The sequence below is a fragment of the Hibiscus syriacus genome, unplaced genomic scaffold (genome assembly GCF_006381635.1).
Source record: "Hibiscus syriacus cultivar Baekdansim isolate YM2019G1 unplaced genomic scaffold, ASM638163v2 tig00012275_pilon, whole genome shotgun sequence".
In the NCBI taxonomy this organism is placed as follows: domain Eukaryota; kingdom Viridiplantae; phylum Streptophyta; class Magnoliopsida; order Malvales; family Malvaceae; genus Hibiscus; species Hibiscus syriacus.
This window is the reverse complement of record NW_024062268.1, coordinates 61,320-85,110: the sequence shown is the minus strand read 5'-3', so window position 1 is coordinate 85,110 and position 23,791 is coordinate 61,320. Positions and strand designations below refer to the sequence as shown.

Here is a 23,791-nt window from a genome sequence, read left to right as displayed (position 1 = left end):
CAACCATCTTAGGAATGCATGAGTGTTGGGACCACTACAAAGAATTGCTTCACAAATGTACCAACCATGGATTCCACGACTGGACTCAAGTCGTGATGTTCTACAATGGAGCCAATGCACCCACGAGGATGATGCTAATTGCCTGGACAAATGGCACTTTGCTTGACAAATCACCTGAAGAGGCTTTTGGCATTCTTGATCGAATTGCTAACCATGATTACCAATTTCCCTCTTCAAGGTTTGAAACTATAAGGAAGGCATATGGGATATTCAAGTTGGAAGCTGAAGATTCAGTGTCGGCCCAACTCTCTACCATCACCAATATGTTGAAGAATTTGCAAAATTCTAAGGAGGTGAAAGAAGTGAAGGTTGATAGCTTGGCATGTCTGTTATGCCAAGGCAATCACCATGAATGTGAATGCCCGAACAATCAAAAGTCCATCAACTATGTGGGAAGCTTCAATGGATGGAATTAGCATCCCAATTTCTCATGGGAAAATCAAGGAGCTTGTAATGTCAGTCATCTCGCTCAGCAGCAGTATATAGATGAGCCCCTAGCCTTTCAAACGAATATGCCATGGCATAATCAAGGGACAACATCTTCACTTAATACAAGTTCTCTAGAGGCCACTATGCAAGACTTTATGGCAACTACAAAGGCTCTATTACAAGATCACGATGCATCTATTAAGAGTCAAGAAGAATTATTACAAAGTCAAGGGGCATGGTTGCAAAGTCATAGTTTGTCTTTGAGAGCTTTGGAAATGCAAGTGGGTCATATTGCCACGGCATTACAAGAATACCAACCAGACAGATTGCCTAGTGATACTGAAGTCACTAAGGCTACAGACAGTGAGAAATTTAACACATTCACCTTAGGGAGTGGCACCCAGATCTACAAAGATGCTAAGTTTGGGGGGGGGGAACACTCGAAGAACCTAGCTATGAGATTGTGCATGAAGAGTCTCAATTGCAAGAGGACTTACATTCACTGGAGAACAAAGCTAGATGTTCAATGAGTAAACCTGATGATGGCAAACAAAATAATGCCACGACAAAAGAAAAACCCTCACTAGCAGAAGTTGATGACCAAAGGGAAGCTACAGAATTATGCCACGACAATTTTGTAGGCACTTGTGAGTATTTGAAGCTCGATGAAGAAGACAAAGATGAGCTTAAGGATATTTCAAAAGAGGCGGGTCAATCTAGCTTACTCATAGCTAGGCCAGGTACAAAATCTGAACATGTGGATTTCATTGAATTTACTCAACCTCAATTAGTTGCCCATTTTTCTAGGCTAGAAATTGTTAAAGCACTAAGGAATAAAATGGAGAAACAATTCCCTGATGAGAAATTATTATTTATCACGACATTGTCGTGGTATACTGACATTGTCAATTTTCTCGTTAGTGGTGTTTTGCTTCCCTACTTGAATAGCCATGGCAAGAACAGATTGATGCAGGATGATGACCCCTACTTCTTGAACGACTTTGCTGCCCAAGCAATTAAAAGATGCCACGGCAAAGGGGAGAGAAAAGAGAGAACTACTGTAAAGGTCCTACAAATTGGGTTCTATCGACTTACACTGAAGGTGGCGCTGTTATATATGTGGAGCATTTTGGTTTATACTGGTGCTCCAATCAAACGCGACAAAAATGGCATAATAATTCATGATTTTTTGGAGTTTGTATCCCTTGAACCTTTTTTAATTTATGTTTTAGAAGTTTTGTTTTGTCGTGAGTGTTTGTTTGTTTATTTTTATTTGTTTTATTTTTTTATCTTTATTTTTAATATTAGTTCTTTTTAGGATGAAGGGTGTTCTGAAAGATGAATATGATGAAATCTCACAAGGGAACTTCACAGGCTGCTGTAAATCAATATGTCACGGCAAAGATAGATGCAATCGAGGCTCTAACAAGACGCAGTCGTGGCACCTGTTCACAAGGAGATGCTCCCACATTGGGCTTATAATCTTCTGGTCATCCTGGATAAGATCTTGCCATCATTTTAGGATGCCACGACATTTGCAAATGTCACTCAGCAAGACAGTACACCCAAGTCAGAGGATGCTAACCCAGTCAGCATGGACTAGATGACGTCTGAAGTCATTTGTTGGGCGTATGGAGACCTCAACATCTAAGAACACTGAAGAACCTAACACACCACCTACTAAACCCAATTTTGATCCTGACAAAAGCCTCACATAACTGAGGAAGTGCACCAGACACAATACTACTAGCACTGCCAGCGCGACTCCACCACCATCTTAGGAAGACCAGGTACCTTGCATGGCATTCCATCACATCGCATAGCATGTAGTCTAGTTTTAACTTAGTTTTTATTCAGTATTGAGGACAATGCTTCTCTCAAGTTTGGGGGAGGTAGTGTTCTTTGTAGAACATGTGCATGATAATATTAACATAATGTTATGCCATGGCACCAGTAAATGGTAGGACAGTTAGATGAAATATTTTGATGATACCTGATGAAGATGAACTTTTTAGGCTAGAAATTGAATGTAAATGACTATTGAGAATGATAGAACTGACTCTAGGGATTGATGCTTTGTGAATTATTCTTACACGATTTGTATATTTTCTATACTTAAAGAACTTAGGAAGTTTTTATGAAAGAACTCTAGTTAGCCTTGGCATTAAAATATGGTATTATGCTTAAATGATAAATCACTATTTAAGAACTCCCTTATCTCTGAATTTTGTTTAATCGTGAATAAATACTTCGGCATAGATGTAGAGGGACACTCCTCTTTGCCGTGGCATTGCCTGGAACTCTCTTTAATAAATGGCAGCCACGCGCATACGAGTGAATGAAAGTAGTCACGAGATGACTCTGCCTGACTAGCTTGGGGGTGGAAGGTATGCTCCCTTTCATGTTGGAATTATAGAAATTAGTTAAAGTTGTTATAGATGAGTTTATTAGCATAATATGAGTTGTATACATGAAAATTTGGGTGAAGTGTAGATGATTTTCGGGTGAAACCAGTTTATTCTACACATGTGCATCGATACACTATAAGTGGGTACCGATGCACTAAGATCAATTTTGAAGGTGTATTGATGCATTAAGTGGTGCATCGATGCATGGAAATTTCGAATTAATTTTAGGTACTGATGCACCTATAGTACATCGGTACACTCCTAAAAAAAAGTTGAAGTATGGTTTATTAAATTAGTCTAAGTTATTAATACCAAGTTATAAGATTTAGGCTTCTGATAATCGTCTTGAAAATTATATTTATGTAGATATAGAGCCTAAACGAATTCTGGAACAATCGAAGATTAGGATTTATTCAAAGCAAGTAAGGCTAAGGCGAGTGCAATTTAATTTGTACTTATATTATTGAATAAGCATTGGCTTGCGATGAGCCAATGACAGAGTTACAATGGTAAGAAGTGATTCCTTAAATTTCATTTGAGTTTTGATTGATATGATGCTTATGTGTGAATGAATACATGTGTAAATGGAAATGAGTATATGTGATACTTAATTACATTAATAAAGGAAAATATATGACATAAGTTATCTGGCATTGATACACGAAATATATGTAAGTATGTGCATGATTACATGTATGTGTGATGTATATATGAACATATGTAAATAAGATATAACATACATGCTTACATGAAAACATGAGAGATGAAATAAGCTATGTGATAAGGACATAGAGAATGAAATGAATATGTGGCAATGAGATATGAGAATATACGAGAACATCATATGATATAAGATCAATGATTATGCGTACATGTGATACGTGACAGAAAAGAAGAGATATGTGTTTATAAGAGAAATGATATGAATAAGTGATGTGAATTATTATAAATGATAATGCCCATGTTATGTGATATGAGAGCTAGGGGTATAGTTAGCATGCCAAGGGTCGAGGGTTTACTTATGTTCTTCGGGACATATGGACTATTTACCTATGTTCTTCGGGACATATGGACTGTTTACCTAGGTTATTTGGAATCTATGGACTGGTCCTTCGGGATATTTATACAAGCTGTGGTGATAGCATAATTGTGCACAACCTCAATGTACTCACATACCTTAAGTTCTCAAAAGTATATATGGGCTAATACATGGTTTTTAAATAGAGTAAATAAATCAATTGATATGATATTATGTGTGCTATGTTGTGAAATAATATATGTGTTCCATGATATGTATATAAATGTTCAGTATATGTTTATTTAGTGATAGTAATATAAGTATCGATAAGCATATTAATGGGCTTACAAAAGGTATCAAAAGTGTTTGCATTATCATATGTTATTATGTTGTTATTATGTATACTGAATCATATGTAATATGATTGAATTCATAGATTGCATGTTTAAATTTATGAGAAATGCATCATTATTGTGTTTATGTCTCACTAAGTCTATGATTTAGCGTGTAAGTGATTTACACGTAGGTACTGAGAAGCAGGAGGATCAAAGCTAAGTTCAAAGTAACAACATATATCTGCTCAAAGATCAGATCAAAAGTAAATTACATAGTATGTATTATTATGGGATAAATAAGTTGGCATGTAAACAAAGTCGGTAAATTAAGTATTTATGCTCTGATCGAGTTTTGTAATGTTTTAAATGTATTTATGTAAATATAAATTTATAGTAAAGAACAGTTAAATTTTTATGAGTTTTATGTACGTTTTACGAAAGTACTGTAGCAGTGCATTGAGACACAATTTCGATTCGATATTTTTGTGCATCGGTGCACTATAGCAATGCATCGGTACACTGTAGCACTGTTCATAAATACACTTTTGTCTTAAATTTTTATAATGAAGAATAATTTAATAGTATATTATTGTATTTTCTTAATATGAGTTCAAATGTTTTATTATTTTATAAGAATATTGTTTCAAAAAGTCAATGTGACATCTCGGACTCGTATCCGGGTCGGGTACGGGTTGGGGTGTTACAAAATTACTTCGCTTTGTGCGTAAAGGAAAACTGAGTTCTAGGTTCATTGGACCTTATGAAGTTCTGAAGAGAGTTGGACCAATGGCATATCAGTTAGCGTTGCCACCAGAGATGGAAAAGATCCACAATGTTTTTCATGTATATATGCTTCAGCGGTATCGATCAGATCCTGCACACACCATAACTCCAGATGAGATAGAAGTTCAATCTGACTTAACATATGACGAAGAACCAGTTCAGATCTTAGCGTTTGAAATCAAGCAGTTACGGAATAAAATGATTCCACTAGTTAAGGTTCTTTGGAGAAACCATAAAGTAGAAGAAGCTAGGTGGGAGTATAAAGAAGATACGAGGAATCAATATCCCCACCTCTTTGTGCAATGAAAATTCGAGGACGAATTTTCTTAAGGGGGAGATTTGTAATATCCAAATCATCGGATCAGTGACCAGAATGTAAGAATTGTTAACTCAGTGATTGAATTTGAATAGTTGAAAAATTCAAGGATTTATGGTGGGATTTTTTATGTAGGTATTGATAGCAATTTTAGATGAGTGAAAAGAGCATTATGTTCTTTTTATGTTAAAGGATAATTATCTCATTTATTAAGGGATAAGCACGTGGAAAGTGGAGAAATTTGGAACCCTTTCTTGCTCACTTCTTCTTCTTGTCATGGACTCCATTAGCAAAGGTAAGTTTTTGTAAATCTGATGGTTTCTTCAATTTTTGGGTTGGTATTGAATGCTTGGGTGTTATATAAGTTTAAGGAAAGCTTGAATAGGATTAAAACAATAAGAGGAGTGATTTAGACATGGATTTGTAGAATGAGTTTTGAAATGAATTTTTGATAAGGTGTAATTTTTAGAGTTTTAGTGATGAATTTGACTTGTCAATGATCAAACTAAAGAGTTAGGAGTTATAAGAATGATTAAAGACTTGGTTGAAATCATGATATGATTTTTAGAGGTAAGAGTTTTTGTGAGATTTTGTATGTTTAAGAGTAGTAAATGAAGACAAGTTGGTTTGGATGTATAAGGGTGAGTGTAAAGGCTTATTGAGGGATAAAAGTTAGAGGTTTAGAAAGATTTTGGTTAATTTTCGAAATGAAAAGGAAATTCTGGGCATGGAGTATCGGTACCGAAAGAATAATATCGGTACTTCAAGGCTAAATCAGTGGAATTCTAAGGGTGATATCGGTACTAGTTGAAGAGGGTATCGATAATGAGTTGGGAGTATCGTATCGATACCAAGGGTATAGTATCGATACCATTTTCAAGATAAATTTCTAGAACGTCAGTATGGTATCGGTACCGTAGGGGGGTATCCATGCCACAAGAGGGAAGTATCGGTACTGTAGTGGTAGTACCGATACTACTAAGCATGAAATGAGTAATTAAGTGTTTATTTCAACTTAAGTTGTTATGATTGAAGATAAGTGATTGGAAGTACGATATTGATTTTCGGTTGTTTTGTGTAGTTGTTGAACATAATCAACTTCCGGTCAACTCGATATTATAAGCTTTAATCCGAAAGTATTAGGGACTTCATTAGGACTTCAGTAGGCAAAGGTGAGTGCAACTTATCAGTTTCGCATTAGATTTGGTGAAGGATTGCGATAAGCCAACCTCAGTATTTTTGATCGAAAACCTTTCAATTTCTTTTATGTTATATTTTACACTGTTTTAATTAAATTATATTATGTAAGCTATGTTTTATGATTATGTGTACATGATTGTGGAAATGTGATCTTTGAGAATGTGTATCTGAAAACACCCAATATGAAAGTGCATATGTGATTAACAGATACTTTAAATAATGAATGATAAATAATTATGTGATTGAAACCCAAGGTATATGTATGAGGATTAGATGTATAGTTGGCATGTCAAGAGTCGAGGGTTTTATGTGGTCCTTCGGGACAATTATGTGGTCCTTCGGGACAATTATGTGGTCCTTCGGGTCAATTATGTGGCACTTCAGTGCAAACTTATGTGGCACTTCGGTGCAAACTTATGTGGCACTTCGGTGCAAACCTATGTGGTCCTTCAGAATAATTATGTGGCACTTCGGTGCAAATTACGAGATGTGGTGAGAGCATTAATGCACAATCTCAATGTACTCAAATACCTAGAGTTCTCAGTAGTATACGTTGGACATTTGGAACAAAACTATACAAAATGAATAATATACATAAGTATACCTTTTTGGACATGGAAAATAAAATTGGAATTCCTTATGAAATGTTTCGATAAAAAACAAATAAAGATTTCAATTATAGATTTTAGTGCTCTTAGTATTTGCCTCACTAAGTCATCGACTTAGCGTGTGATTTTCTCATGCGTAGGTTTGAAGAAAGCTAAAGAGTGATTCATTGAGGATAACATACCCCGTGAAGATCAGATCAAGACAAATTAAATGTAGGTTTTTATTAATTTTGTAAATTGTTGGCATGTAATACATGTTTAATTTGAAATGCTCTGATCTATGTTTTGGAAAACTCCTACTTTTGTACTATTATAAATTATTGAAACTTTGATGTAAGTATGAATGTAAATTTATTTTCTTAAATTGTCCTTATTTGTTAAGTATCTATGATTTGAAAAGTCAATGTGACACCTCGGATTCGTATCCGGGTTGGGTATGAGTTAAGTGTGTTACAGAGATAAATCTTTTGATTCTTCGATTGCCACGACTATGTAGTCACAATTTTGCGTCAATGACCGCAAAATTTTTTCCATCACTTTGACTTCATCGAGTGATTCTTCATTCCTCTTCATTTCGTTTACTACCGTTTTTACACGGCTAACATAGTCATTGATATTTTCCGTATTTTTCATTTTTAACATTTCAAACTCAGCTCTTAGATATTGTAATCGTACCTTTTTCGGCTTTTCTACACCTTGAAGAGATTTTTGTAAAAAATCTCTCACGCTTGTTTTGCGGTCTTTGCATCAAAAAAAATTTCAAAGGTAAATTCGTCCACTCATTGAAAAATAAAGAATAACGTTCTTTTATCTTTTTTTGAGATTCCTTCAGTATCATTTTCTCTTCATTTGATAGGGTTGTTTCTATTACTGTATTTTCGGACTCGGCGTAACCTTTTTCAACGATATCCCAAAATCTTGGGAACCAAATAACAATTTCATTTGAATGCTCCAATTACTATAGTTCACCTTTGTCAATCTCGAGATTTGTGGTTGAATCATGTTGATCATCTTTACCGTTACGTAAACTCGAACCAAGCTCTGATACCACTTGTTGGAAGCGTGAATGAGCACTTGATAATTTTTATAACTCGCACTATTATTAATACGAACCAAAATACAAATATAATACAAACATTAGTTGCGACTAGTTTATAAACACAACCCCATTATCAATCATCATCTCTCGCTTGTTTCATTAATCAAGAAACTTCTAATCTTTGCCACCTTAATCTTGCCAACATATTAAGTCAAAAATCATGTTTGACTTCTAACAATAAGTACATTCGAGTAAGAGGTAGTCACGAGTCTCCAGTTCATTCGTACACGAAACACAAATGTTATCAATATTTCAACTAAAAGAGATAAGGCGATTGCTCGTGGAAAGCCTATCTAAAATCGTCATCCGAACTATCGCCAAATTCTTTGAAATATATTTCGAGTGTCAAATCAATTGATCTCAAGGGATTTTCGCCTCCAATACACGAATGGGACTTCAAATTCCAGCCACCAAAATAGCAAAACCAACAAGAGTGTCTCGAGTGCATTTTATGAATTTCATTATATCTATATTTATTTAATTATATTTGTTAAAAGAATAATGATATGTGAGGAACTTTTTCAAAACAAATAAATGTGCCCTCGTTTTTTTGTGTTGTTAATGTGGCCTTTAAATTCAGAAGAAAAAAAATTAATGTGATCATTTGACTAACGATTTTCGTCATTGACCATTACGATGCTGACATAGTAGTTTACAGTGTTGATATGACGATCAACAGTATTGACGTCACGGTCCAAGATGATTGATTATGTGGCAGATAAACTAAATTAATTTTTTTGGTTGAGTTCAGGGCGAATCTAAAAGAATTATTTGAGTTTTTAGAAAAATAAAATCAAAAAATCAAAAAAATCAAATATAAAAATATAAATCAAATCACTAAACGTGCAGCAGTTAAAAAACACCATTTCTTTTAAAATGCAGCAATTAAATCAGGATCCTTCTCGGTTAATTCTTGTTCACAGCCACCGACACATGCTGATGCTTTCACCTAACACAGTCCCAGCCAGGGATTCATTACATTTTTATGCAACCTAATTTAATTTTTTTAGGTATTAATTAGAGACAATGTGGCCATAAAGTCCATCTTAATCAGCATTGGTGTAACTTTAATTCTTTTAATTTTCTAACTTAAAGCTACATAAAAGATAAAGCTGCGTGGTTTAAAGGAGACCGATGCAGCCAGCAAAGTATTCATGCCAGAGGTATTCTCCGTCCCTTATCGTAGCCCTTTTTCAAATCTCTTTCACCAACTCCCAAACAACAAATGACTGAAAAATTTAAAAGGATAAGACAAAAAAGGCATCAAAACAACGTTACTCAGAGAATATGGAGAATATAGATGAGAAGATAGAATTTAACTTCAATAACATTTGGCACCCATCCTACTGGAGAAACATCTCTAACACCAAATTTTTGGCTTCAATTAATTGGCCCCAATAACCCAGGATATGCAGTTGTGTGGGGGGGAATAAAGTAACAAATGAAACAGAAACTAGAAGACAAGAAATTTACATCAACTTCAACAACAATGATTCGTTATATGCCTACCAATTTAAATGGCTAGTTCAGTAAACTAAAAAGAAATGGAAGTAATACCATCACTTTAACGAGGTGCAGAACGGTTTTTCCTCAATCTACCACGTGTGAGTCGAATGCTTTGTCTCATGAGAGTCTCTTTCGGGGGAGGGTTTGTGCCTTCATTCTGTGGAGGAGGAGGCACCGTTTCAATTTGCATTGCTTCTGCTTCAGTTTCTGCCGGCTGGCTAGTACTTTCAGATGCAGTATCTACTTTTTTGGCTAGTTGAGGATGCTGAAGGGGTTTAGCCACCTCTAAGGACCCATCTCTTCAGCTATTTCCTTTTGGTGTTGAGTTGAAGATGTGCTAGATGTTGGTCAACTTGTAGATGGTCAAGTAAAATTTACTCGTTTCTTTAAAACTAATATACCTACCCTTGTTTTAGGGTACCACAAGTATATAAAGAATGCCAACTTAGCCTCATTGTACATTGGAACCCTTCAAAAAGGGGGGGGGGGAAAGCATAGTGAGAAGCAGAAAAGCAGACGTAAAAAACATATTGTTTAAGGTTCTATACCATGAAACAAAAGCATCAACAATTCTCTCACCAACTGTCAAAACAGCCACCAATATCCTGAAACCAGAAAAGAAAAGTGTGGGAATAAAAAAAAAGTTATAATATTATAAAATTAATACAATCTTAAATGAAAAGAATACCAAATGAAGATCTACCAGTACTGGCACCAAAACAGCAGTTGCCCAATGTTAGGCTTATTCATTTCAACAGTTTTATAACATTCGTACGTTGGATATGCATAGCCAAAAACCATCCTGCCAAATTAAAACTAAAAGATTAATTTCAAGGAAGGGAATAAATTAATACTAAAATGTGAAAGAGAGCCAGATGTAAGGTACAACATACACGAGTCCTCTGGTAAGCAAGGATCCAATCATTTTTGTTTATTTCCTGGAAAAGAGAATACTCCCAGGAGTTAAAAGTCGGCATCAAAATCAACATTATAAATCCAAGAAAACAAGAACAGCCATATGTATGCTACTCTCAAAGCAAAATATCAGCCCCAGAGACAATTTATCTGTCTTTCAGCCCCTATCATACCCAGATTCCTCGAAAAATTAACAATTCAAATCCTTACCATACACGGTATTTTATGAAAGTGATGATATCAGATGGGAAATGCAACTTTTAAGTTCAAAAGAAAAGAAAATTAGTCATAATATGTAGCATCTCCAGACTCCAATTGTCTTCAAAAGAAAACCTAGAGTGATACTATTACCTAAGTTTCTCTTCTTTCGAAAGTAAAATAAAATTAGTTTGTACCATCTCCAAATCTCTTTCAAAAGAAAACCAGGAGTGAATTGTTACTTAGGTTTCCATTTTTCTCTTTATTTTCTTCCTTGATGAAATACCAAAGAAGAGGAATTACTTCAGGTCCCGCTATCGAAACACGCTATAAATCACAATCAAACAAGGCCAATCAAATTGAAACGTCAGAATTTATTAGCCCCATAAATCTAAGCTGGTCCAAATATTTGACAAAGGGTCCAAAAATTTGTCCTACTTGGATGTCAATTTATCATCATCTTTTCTTAGCAAACAAACAGAGGAGTACGAGTGATGTAATGTTACAAGTTCAGAAACCAGAATGATTCAGCTAATCAAACTCTAAACTTACCTTATACGCAAGTCATAACAAGTAACATAGTAAGTATTAAACACTAATTAGATGCAAAAAAAATGCCGTACGAAATTATATGTGTTTAAAATTTATGCCACGTATTCCACCGAGAAGAAGTGAAATCGCAGAAATCATCGAGTGAAACACAAACATCGTCGAGTTAAAAAATAAAAAATAAACAAACAGAAAATTCGATGAAAATCATATATACAGGAAATCCAGAAAAAAAATCTTAATACAGTTATCAACATTCAACAATGTAATGGCAGATGAAATCTCACTTGCGGTGATAGCCGAGTCTATCATAAAAAAGATGTCGGAATCGGCAGAGCGATTGGTACCTTTTATCCGTATTTATAACAAGACGGTGTAAACAAGAAGGCAACACGATTAGACCCGTAAATGATAGTTAAACCAGAGCACTTAAGCGATACACTAGAGGATTTCAAGAAAATAATATATGAGTAGTTCTGGAGAAGTTTGCCGGCCAACATTAAAATCGGCGCCGCCAATAAACGACGGCTAACCGTTGCGAAGTCGGTGGTAGCGATGAAAGAGTGAAGAAAAGAAAAAGAGTAAGAGAGAGAATGAGGGATAGGATTGTAATCTTGTTTATCAAATACCCTTTACGTTCGGATGGGTTTAACCGTTAAAACAAAGTTACCTATTATACCCTTTTGGAACAAGAGATGAAGCTTCTAATTTCCAAAGGACGTAATATAGTAATATTTTGAAGAGGATAAGGATTAACAAGGAGAAGTAGAAAACAAATAAAAGAGGAAGAATCATAAGTTGATTAAGGGGTTGTTTGTTTGCCTCTTAATGAATTATTCAGCGCTGAAAGTTAAATCATTCAGCATTTAGTGCGTTTATTTCGCACCTCTAAATGATTTCAGTACTGGCTGATTCAATAAAATAGTGCTGAATAATTTAGTACAGAAGTACATTATGAATGATTCAGAGCCATTATCAAACAGTATGTCACATTCATAGCTAATTCATACATAATTTTTGAATCATTCAACGTTTAATCATTATGAAATAAACAAAAAAATCGTAAGTGATATTTATGGCACGATAACAATCAAAGTTTTATTTGCTTGTAATTATTTTTATGAGAACACTTTAGGGTACAATTAGCAAATCAGATGGTGGGTCCAATATTATTTGACCAATGTGTGTCAAACGAGATGGGTGAGCCCGCTACTTGGCCTCAAATTGCGGTAGAAATAAATGGCTTCTTTCATTTCCAGTTTCCACAATTACGTGGTCATCACCAACAACATGCAGTTGTCAGCCAATGTTCCACATTTTGTAAAATTGCATGTATATACGTGCCTCTGCACAATGGCAACCCTGCAACTGAACATGTCATCTATCAGTCTATACTACTAACGAGAAATTCAGATTCGAAGGAAGGGTCTCTGCCCTTATTTAGACTCCTGGATATACCTAGAGTAGGGTAACTCTTTTATATTTGGGGAGTAAATTACAAATTTGATAACTAAATTTTATTTTACCTCTTATTTCACTCATTGTACTTTAAATATTTGGGGAGTAGTTGTTTTCTCACTAACGAAGCTACAAATGGGTTGTTATACATATACAAAACGACGTTGTTTTAGTGAAATTTTTTTAAAACGGTAAAGTGACCAAAAAACCTAATGTATTAAATTTAATGAGAAAATTGAAAACTCTTAAAATTCAATGAGCAAAATAGGAGAGATTAAAATTCAATTATGAAATTTGTAATTTATCTTTTTTTTTAAATGGTTAAGGTAACTCTTAGTTGTCAACCTTAGGGGGTATAAATCAACGTAGTATTTGAAGTACAAAATGTTTATATAGATTTCAATCATTAAACTAAAGAAATGAGTATAAACAAAATTTTATATTTATTTAATAAATGAGTGAATACGAATAGATGTGTGTTCAGTTCGTTTATGTTCATGAATAAACTTGTTTATTTGTTTGTTTATAAGTTCGCTTATCGGTTCATTTACTCGATTCTCCTTTTCCTTTTGATTTTTAAATTTTAAATATTGGTGAAGATATGAGCTAAATTCAAACTATGAATCCTAAGAAACATAAGGAGTAATGACGAAATTTCACCATTTTCTTTGGCTTGCAAATAAAAAGATAAAAATTGAGTGTTGGTTGTGAAACACTAAACGTATATGTTCGCAAACGTTAGATAAATATGTTCGTGAACACTAAATAGACGAACAAGAACACATTAAAAAATAAATAAAAGAATACAAACCAAACATGAACATTTTCAAAAATAAACAAACGAACATAAACATAAATTTATTCGTTCAAACTCGATTCATTTACACTCATAATCTTTAACCTACATTTATTCACGGTAGATTCTACTTGTTTTACTCATCAGTAAATTACCTCTTAATTAATAGAGGTTTACCATAAGAGCAACCCTAATCACTGAACAATAGTAGGAGAGTTTTATTCAAGCTAATAAGAAAATTTTAGGAAATCAAATCACTTTTATAGCTGTTTTTTGTGTCTAACATATTGTGCGTCGCTTGCTCACATTAAATCAATCAGTTCAAGCCCATTAGTAGTTACAATTCTAACCACGACATTGCAAAATGCATGAGCTTAATAGAATGTCAGGACTGCTTCGCTTCGCTTCAAATCAAATAATGGGAAATGCAAATTAGCTATAAAAAGAATGCCACATTGATTAAATAGTTCACATTTCTAACATTTACCACAATAACATTGGTATTGTTAGAAATAAAGGGAAAACAATTCAGAAACAACATATTGGTATTTTCAGAAATTAAGGGACTGAAAAAAAAAGAGTCGAATTGGTTTCAAGCTTGAAAATAAGCAACGATTCTGAGTTACTAATACACAATCTTTACTTGCAGATTGTGCATGCATGGATGTTGTAAGAGGCTGCATTTAGACATAATAGTTTGGTCAAAGTTAATTTTCTAGTGAACGACTGGTTCCACAGTTACTCCTTGCAACAAAAAATATTGCAAGTAAAGTCTGGTCTTGGTTTCTTTCAAGATTTAAAGCAGTAATAAGAGACAAAAATCAAGTTGATGACCTGCATTACAGAGCAAAGTAGGATGTTGTGTTTTATCTTGGATCTGAATCCTTGGGAAAAGCCCAAAACATAACAAAAGGAGGTCTGAAAAGGACCACGAGGCAGGGTCCATATTATGATATTATCAGTCGTGTTTTCGATTTCGTGACATCGTTTTGGATTGGGTTAAATACCAAGCATATTTCGAGCTAATCCAACTTCCAAACGGAAGTAACATACGAGATCAGCTTCTTACACTCCATGCATGAACAGTGGTGGGAGGATGTCGCCATAAAACATTCTTGTAAACTTTCTCTTCCTAATGTGAGAGGTTAACATTGTCGGCCAACTAATATAAGCCAAGTAAAAGCGCCCATGTTGCACATGGGGTTTTTGTGATAGATTTCTCACCCTCTGCTTCTAGCATTATTATAGCTTCTGCATCTCAGCCATTAAAAAAAATAATACACTTTACCTTGCACATGTTATTTTCTATCGGAAGTTTCTTTCTTCTATCAAAATTTTCGGACTTGATTAATTTTCAAGACACAACGGTGTAGAACATACATGTAAGTTTCTCATTGCTACGCAATACAATTATTAGGACTATGCACAAACCAAACAACCTTAGTGATTAACGAATTGTTGTTATTTCTTGAGGTCTCGAGTTCGAGCATTATGTATGCCGGAGTATAAACGTTCAATGTCAAATAGTTGATAGTCTTTGAACAGATATTAACTAGTATTTACACCAGACTAATAAAAAATTATTTAAGATTCTGTTCTATTCTCATATTTGGCAAGAAATTTATGGTCACAAGGTAACAGAAATATACATAGAACCAAAACTTAAATGTTATTATGTACTTTAGCATTGAAAAAGAAAGGGAAATATATAGGTTTGAATGGTAGTAAATTAGGGATTAAATAGAAAAGGATGAACCATTGAACTTACTTTTTTTACTAATGAAATAATGTTTCAGCTGTACTTGCATGGAATCATTGTTTATTTAGAAATAACTTTCATGTGAGATTTGTTAGCTGGTTTGTGTTTGTTTGCTTTTAATCAGAGGTTCCATAATAATTCCCGATAGAAATGTAGCTTTGTTTAGATGCTCACGCCGTTTTCTGTGTGGAGGAAAACAATGGTTTCTTTGGATACTGCTCCGGACTTCATCTAATTCACAAAGGAAAAATGAATACCCAACCTTTCAACCTTGAAAAAAACCTCAAAAATTAATGTGTAAAAGCCCTACAGCCAGGCCGGTCCCTGATCCTGGGCAAGAGGGTCCCCTCCCTCCTGCCCAAGGCTGAAAATAATAAATTCACATCTAATTAACAAATACTAAATTATTTATTTAATCGTCCGCTTATTATTTTATTTATATTTTGATTATTTAATTATTATTTTCTTTAAAATCATACTTAACGTTTATTTTTTTTGTTATCCATTATTACAAAATCTAATATGTACCCTCTTAAAAGAGTATCATACTTCTTTTGTGTGAGCACTTGATTTTAATAAAAAAATTTAATGTTTTTTTTATTTTTGATGTATTTATTAGATAATTTATTAAACATAGTAAAAATCAATTTACAAGCAAGTTTATTTAATTTTGATTGTTTTTATGATTTATTTTTTTCTATATTTATTATTAGATACCTAATTTTTATATTCGTCCAAAGTTACTAAAATCTAAAAAAGGGTCGGTTGACAACCCAACAACATACTAAACTTAGTCATCACTCATTACGAGGTATCAGAAACGAAATGGTGTACTGTTTAATTCCTCACCATGAACCTTATTACACCAAAAACATTATACTATAAGACACACGCAGAGCTACGGTGTAATAAGGTTCCTGGTGTAATAAGGACATTGGGGAGATGCAAATTGCAACAGAGAGTTTACAATTCTTTGTGTGTGCGTCTTGTATGATGCTCTCTTTAGTTCCTGCACTTTTCTTTTGCAAATTTTTAGTATCTCTGGACCCTATTTCTACATTATTATCCCACACTAAATAACCTCATTATTCATCTCCCTTCTCAACATCACTCAAGTACAAAGAATAACTAAAAGTACAAATTCTTGATTTAATGATAAAATTTCGTAGTGTACAATGAAAATGGGTCGATCATCGAGCAGTGGCTTGCCGTTTGATGAAACTAGTTCTGCATTCAGGTCGGGATTTATAGTAAGTTGTCCAAGAGGTATGCACTAGTACGAAAGTAGGGAGAGAGTTAAATCATAAAGTGACGAAACATAAATGTAATAAATAAACAGCGACCCCACTCCCACCACCCTCCTCACTGTGCCGCCTTGGTCCTTATTGCCCGTCTCGGATCCCTCTCCATTAAAAAAGAACTCTCTCCTCCAAGTTCCTTTCAAAAGCTCTTCACGTTTATGAAAGAGAGAGCTAGTCTCTACTACTACTTTTCCTTTTTATTATCGTTGTCTCCTATTGCTTTGTTTTTATTTTAGAGAAAATAACTTCAGTGACCGAAAATATCTTATAATATACGATTTTAATCAACTTTTTTTAGATTTGCCAAAATGACCAACAAAATCGCAACGCGAATTCTAATTCGCAACGCGATTTTTAATTTATAAACTCAGTTTTCAAAATCGCAATGCGTTTCTCAAAAATCGCATTACGATAGCACTGTTCACCGTTGCGATAGCACTGTTCACCATTACGAATTTACGATAGTACTGTTGTTTTCTGTCAAGAATGATGCAAAAAAGCTTCAAACTTGAGATTTTTTTGTTTGAATTCTCTTTAATGGTGTATAAATTTATTTAAGCTTAATTTTGTTTAAGAATGAATTTTTTTGTGGTTTGACAACTTCTTCTGTTGATAATAGAACTTTTAAAAGTTTAGACAGCTCTGTGGTTTGATTATGCTTCCGATTTGTTCTACTGCATAAACTTTACTAGTTTCAGAAATGAAGAATTTAGGATAGGTCTCTGCTTTCTAGCATTCTTTATATTACCATAACAGAAGTCTTGACATGGAACAGAGCTATAAGGGAGGTCAAATCAGTGACCGGGAATTACAAGATGCAGTTTGGAAAAATCTTTTTCAGGGAAAATTGACTTACTTACACTGGAATAAAGGAAAGGCAATGGCCCCAGCTATTGGAGAACAACGAAGTACTCTTCTTGTTAGGAAGATTCCAATCGCTGACCCAACGTAATTCATCTTTCGTAATGGTGAATAGTATTATCGTAATGATGAACGCAATGCGATTTTTGAGAATCGTATTGTGATTTTAGAAACTGAGTTGAGAAATTGAAGATCGCGCTACGAATTAAAGTTCGCGTTACGATTTTATTGGTAATTTTAACAAATCTAAAAAAAAATTGGTTAAAATCATATATTATAAGATATTTTCGATCACTGAAGTTATTTTCTCTTTATTTTAATGGTTCTCCTCTCTTTCTTACCGGAGACGGCGGCGGAACCAATGAAAGTGAAACAACCGTCCGAGCGTAGAAAAAACCAGGTGCAAAAGCAACCGTCTTCATGGGACCAAATCAAGAATTTGCTCAGTTGCAAACAGATCGAAGGGTCGAAAGTTCATGATCCCTCCAAGAATAATCCGCCTCGTCACCATGGGTACTCAAAGCTGAGTTCCTATTGCAACTCCATCCGCAGCTTCAAGGACGTTGTTCATGGCAACTCGAGGAGGGTTGTTCACAGAGCTGATAACTCGCCTGAGAGTAGCACAGTGGGTCAAGAAAGTGGGTTACTGAGACGCAAAACTGCTAATAACTCGTAAACGAGATCCAATAATAGCAACACAGCTTACACGTCATCTTCGTCAAGAGGCATCCAATTCAGGAAGCTGTCTGGGTGTTATGAGTGCCATATGATCGTTGACCCCAGCAGGTATATATATATAGTATAACTTTTGTTTTTATTCTCTTTTTCCAAAATTTAAAATTTGATTCCTTTACATGAGAAAATATGAAATTATCAGGCATCCATCCTCAAGAACAACTATTTGTGCCTGCTCACTGTGCGGAGAGGTCTTCCCAAAGATTGAAAGCTTGGAACTTCATCAAGCTGTTCGCCATGCAGGTACAGTACTGATCTCAGTTCACTCTCGTTTTCCTGAATTATCCAAGCAAACAACAAGTACAATCACAAGATGTCTAGATTATTAACTACCACTTATAAGTCAAACTTCATTTTGCAAATTTTGAAAAAACACTCCTTTTATGCTGCTTAATTTACATCTGCTTTAACACTTATTAATTGCACTAAAATCTCGCCCCCACCCATTTTCCGATTGATGTTAAAAGTCACAGCTGTCAAGTTTTGATAAATATCGTGCACGTGGTGACTTCTCATTAGTGCAATGTTATACGACCTGTAACGCTAAATTTGCACGCTCTGTGAGAATCATGACCCCACCGACGGCGACCAGTCGAATTAATATTTCCATTAATGCAAATAAGATAATTTTTTTACTCTGATTTGAGTCTTTTTGGTGTAGTTTCGGAGTTGGGTCCAGACGATTCGGGCCGGAACATTGTGGAAATTATCTTCAAGTCGAGCTGGCTGAAGAAGGATAATCGATCTGTAAGATCGAACGGATAAGGAAAGTCCACAACACCCAACGCACCATCCAGCGGTTCGAGGATTGCCGCGATGCAGTGAAAACACGTGCTGCTAACAGCACCAGGAAGAATCCCAGGTGTGCAGCCGACGGCAACGAACTCCTCCGATTCCACTGCATCACATTGTCGTGCTCCCTCGGAGCGCGTGGCTCCTCCAGCTTATGCGGTTCGGTCCCGGGCTGCGGAGTCTGCACCATAATCAAACAAGGGTTCCAAAACAAAGGAGGAGGAGCCGCTGACTTCTAAGGAGTCTGCACTACGGCTAGCAGCGGGAGGGCTCACGACTCACTTTAATGTACGGAAGGACGTAGGGCCATGCTGGTTTGCCGTGTAATCGCGGGTAGGGTGAAGAGAATGGCGGATGATGCGCCGCCGCTGGAGGAGGAAAATAACAGCAGCGTATCGGCTCCGACTGGCTCGTACGATTCTATAGCAGCGTACGCCGGCGTCTACTCCGACCTGGAAGAGTTGGTTGTCTTCAATCCACGGGCTATCCTTCCTTGTTTCGTAGTCATTTACAAAGCGCTAGAATCTTCACTCAATTGAAGTCAGCTCTCACGTATCAACATCATTTTCTCAGAATTATCGAACTCAAAACGATCCACCTTAACCCTGTACATATGTTTAAGATCTTACGTCGTGGCACATGAGATCAACACCTATGTTCTTTTCTTTTGAGAATAAATTGGATGTTAATGTTCGCTAGACTAGCTGGACAGCATGCATGGCTGAAAACTAAAACTTTAATATCGTTGTCTAAATATTTCTAAATTAAAGACGCTGAAATCATTGATTGCTCGTTTTATGATGAAGACAGGAAGGCAGACATACAGATATTATGTGTGACAAAAAATATACAGAAATTAACAACGGATATTTTCTTCATTTACTTCTTTCAAAAGGGAGAGAAGTTCGAATTGTCATCTTCAATTCACACCTTTCCTTTCACGGTCTCCTACAACTTGTTTATTAGTGGGTTAGTGGTACCATGAATAATTTCTAACTAATGTCCATACCATATTTTACCCAACAATGTAATTAAAGAGTATATACAACCACACGAATTAAATTTAAATAATATTCGAAAACATTTTTTTCTTATATTTTTAAACATAATTTATAGTAATATAAAAAAATCTTACATTAGTTATATATTAAACTCTTTAAATGTTCATATTAAATAATACAAAATAAAATTTATGTACGTGTATGAGTACATCTTCGTTGTTATTTAAAGTTTATCATAGTCTAATAAATTTATTTATTTCTTGCAATATTTTTTAGTAATCATTATTAACGTGTTTGTTTTTAGCAATAATTTCATCAATAATATTGATATATTATAGTCTGATTTTAAATCATGATAAGATTTTTAGTTATAAATATAAATAATAAATATATTTTTTATTTGCCATTCCACCAACTTGGTTGAGTCGTTTCTGCATTAAGGATTGGGGTTCCTGTTTTGCTTTGCTTTGCTTTGGGTAATGGCTGATAGGTTAATCGTTTATATATATGAATGTTTAGTTGTCGAATTAAATTGATTTGATAAATCCATTCACGTTATAATCTACTGATCCCAAATTCAAAGAATGGGAATTCCAAATGTGTTTGTACTTGAAGATGGGAATTACGTTGAAAGGCAGATGAGTTGGAAGGGAGTAGGAGCAGAATTATTAAGACCTACCCACGTGAGTTTATCTTGTAATAACTAATTGCAAAAGGAAAGTGCGGGATCTTGGTGGACGTTGACCATTGGAAATACAACTGAGGGGTGAAAGGGTTTTTACAATAATTTGGGTTAGAGTTTGGGTCCAACTTAAAATTTTAAACAAATTATATATTTAAATTAAAACTTTAAAAAAATTCTCAATGGTTCAGTTTACATTTTAAAAAAAAATTAGGGTATAACTAAAATTTTTGAAATTTTAAGAGTCTTAATGAGATTTTTTTAAAATTTATGTAAGTGATTTAATTAAGAATATTTTTAAAAATTAAAAATTAATGAATTTCTAAATTTTTGTTGTGACAAAATTAAATATTTTAAAATTTTAAAAATATAAATTATATTTTTTCAATTTTTTTGAAGTCATAGCCCTACCAGTCTTCATTATTTTATGCGACAATTTACGACGAAACACAGTGAAGTGGGGCAAAATGGTTGAGATAATGGGTTTGGGAAAAAGATTTCCCAAAATAATTCAATTCGGGTATTATTTTCCAATAAATGATGAATACTACAGTAACCAGGGGAAGACGTTAGGTGTTCCACGTGTCTTTAGAAGATCCCAAGACTGCACGTCGTCTTCACCATTTTTTTAGCTCTACAAATCTAAATACACATAGTAATCCATGCGTCTTCTATTGGAAAAAAAGTCACATGGTAATGTTAGCGTCTTTTCATTGACACTGTAGCAATGACCCTAGTTCAAGAAATAATATGGTGGGGTGCCTTATATAGGAAAATCATTTTTCTCACAACTCTATATGGGCAAGAAAGCCGAGTGGAGTGGATATTCATAATTGGATATGCACATTCATTGGGAAAAAATTGCTCCAATGGGGTTTTGGAAAATAAAAATGGGTGATATAGGGAGGAGAAAAATTATTTTCCCAAATAGCATATTTTGAACAGTGTCACCGGAAGACGCCGGGAATAGCTGGCAAACTTTGGGAAGATGGTTGGGGCCGACCCACCATGGTTAGTCTCCTGTTCTTCCTCCCTCTCTTCTCCTTCTCTCCCTCTCTTCTCCTTCACTGCTACAACCTTCCTCTGTCTCCTTCTGTGCTGCACATTCATGTTTAAGGCAACAACGAAGGTGAAGAGTCAGAAGACGCTATGTGCTCTGGTCATCTTCCGATGTTCATTGTAACATTTACCCTACTTGAAGAAATAATTTTTCTCCTCTCCTATATCAACCATTCTTTTTTTTTTTCACATCTCCATCGGAGCGGAAAAGCCCATTCATTGCTTTCTTCTTATTTTGTGTTTGGATTCTATATTTTATTATTATTATTATTTTGTTGAAATAATACGGTTTCCAAAATCATAATTAATGTAATCTATGTTGAGATTACTGAAAAATCTTGCAGAATTTCATATATATTCTATTATTCTGTTCATCCTTGCTCTTGTCATGGGAACTTCCCTAACAGTTAAAATCTGATTTAATTTCGATATATATTTTTTGCTAATATCGACGACTCCATTGGATTTTCAATTAATATGTATATTTATATATATATTTGGTGGACCAAATATTAGAAACTAATATGATTTGATCTGAGCAAAACTCTGGCATGGGACAAATGGAACAACCACTTCTCTTGCTCTACCGAACGGTCTATTTAATAGTTTTGGAATTGCTTCTGCAAATGATATAAAACCTAAACAGATAACCCACCCTACGATTTGGAACTATATTCAACTGACTTTCCAATATAATATTAAGAAAATAAATGTACATTGGAAATGAATAAATATAAGTAGTGATAGGTTGAACAGATATGCGAGATGATTTAACCTAATACCAAATAAAATAACAACATCAGTCAATCTCATTTAAGTAATTGAATAATTTCATCATCATACATGATCATAATTGTCGACATGCATTTTCGTCCGACTTTACATTTATATGTCATGATCATACATGATCAGTACAACGTAATTGTATCTTAAATTTTTAAGTCATGTTTAGTTTTACAAATTGTATTTGTACAATTATATAAGGTTAAATTATAAATAGTATTAATCATTAGAAAGAAGAAAAATCTTAAATTCTAAAAATATTTTATAAAATTTGAGTAAGTATTCGACAATAGAATTACTGATAAAATAAAGTTTTTATGGTTAAAAAATTATAATGAATAGATATAGTATATAGGATTTTTTTGTATTGATAGTGAAAATAAATTTTACAAACGAAGTTTTATGTTGTATTTAGGATTTATAATATATCATTTGATATATTGTAAAATAATATTTTTTAATACCAATGCATGAAATAATAAAATTTATATTATAAAATCCTATCTTACGATAACAATAATAAATTTTAAGTCGACGTTGTAAGAAAATAAATAAATAATAAATTAAAGAGTGTGATTTTCAAGACAATATATGTTCAAGGATCATTCTCAATTTTTCGACATTGAAAGTTTACACCCCTGACATCTATGGTGCTTGAACCTGAATCTTCAAATAACAACAATAATTCATTTACCACGGAGACAAGTTAGTTCGTGCTAAAGAGTGTGATTTTAAGTGTTTCTAATTATACCTTATCTCTTATTCACATGGACGAACGTAAAATTTTATGTTAGATGAGATAAACCTTAAAAGGATTACGAACTTATAAATTTTAAAAGAAATAAAAAAATCAACAAAAAATATAAAGAATATCTAAAATGTATAAAAATTTAATTTTTTTTAGTAGCAACCACTTTAGGTTCATCCTTGTTTATCCAAAAGGACATAGGCTATAGTAGTGTGGAAAGTTTCACGTGCGTCAGTCTTAATATACGATTAAGAAAAGACGCTATCGATTTCGTTATTATTTTTTTAACAAAATGGGTAAAAAATTACTAGAAAATTATTATTTTTACCGGTTTTGTTATTATTAGATGCTTTACCGGTTTTGTTAACATATACGATAAAATGGTACCGATT

The 23,791-nt window shown here is 34.1% G+C and overlaps 1 protein-coding gene and 1 pseudogene across 1 annotated transcript; one reads left to right on the top strand and one right to left on the bottom strand.

Moving 5' to 3' along the window:
• Positions 1-9,820: 9,820 nt before the first annotated feature.
• LOC120205134 (HVA22-like protein i) lies at positions 9,821-10,786 on the bottom strand. Its single transcript, XM_039205057.1, has 5 exons — positions 10,656-10,786; positions 10,466-10,564; positions 10,311-10,367; positions 10,168-10,231; positions 9,821-10,027 (listed from the first exon to the last, which is right to left on the bottom strand). The coding sequence occupies exons 1-5, from the start codon at positions 10,685-10,687 to the stop codon at positions 9,821-9,823; spliced, it is 459 nt and encodes a 152-aa protein (XP_039060988.1). The 5' UTR covers positions 10,688-10,786.
• A 7,132-nt stretch (positions 10,787-17,918) lies between these two features.
• On the top strand, positions 17,919-19,816 carry LOC120205139 (annotated as a pseudogene).
• The last annotated feature ends 3,975 nt before the right edge of the window (positions 19,817-23,791 follow it).

Bases quoted from the DNA above. Each gene is read 5' to 3' on its own strand.
- LOC120205134 (XM_039205057.1), bottom strand. From the start codon at position 10,687: ATGATTGGATCCTTGCTTACCAGAGGACTCGT. The intron at 10,368-10,465 runs GTAGATCTTCAT...TTCTGGTTTCAG, and splicing joins CTGTTTTGGTGCCAGTACTG to GATATTGGTGGCTGTTTTGA. The intron at 10,028-10,167 runs GTAGGTATATTA...AAACCCCTTCAG, and splicing joins TGTGGTACCCTAAAACAAGG to CATCCTCAACTAGCCAAAAA.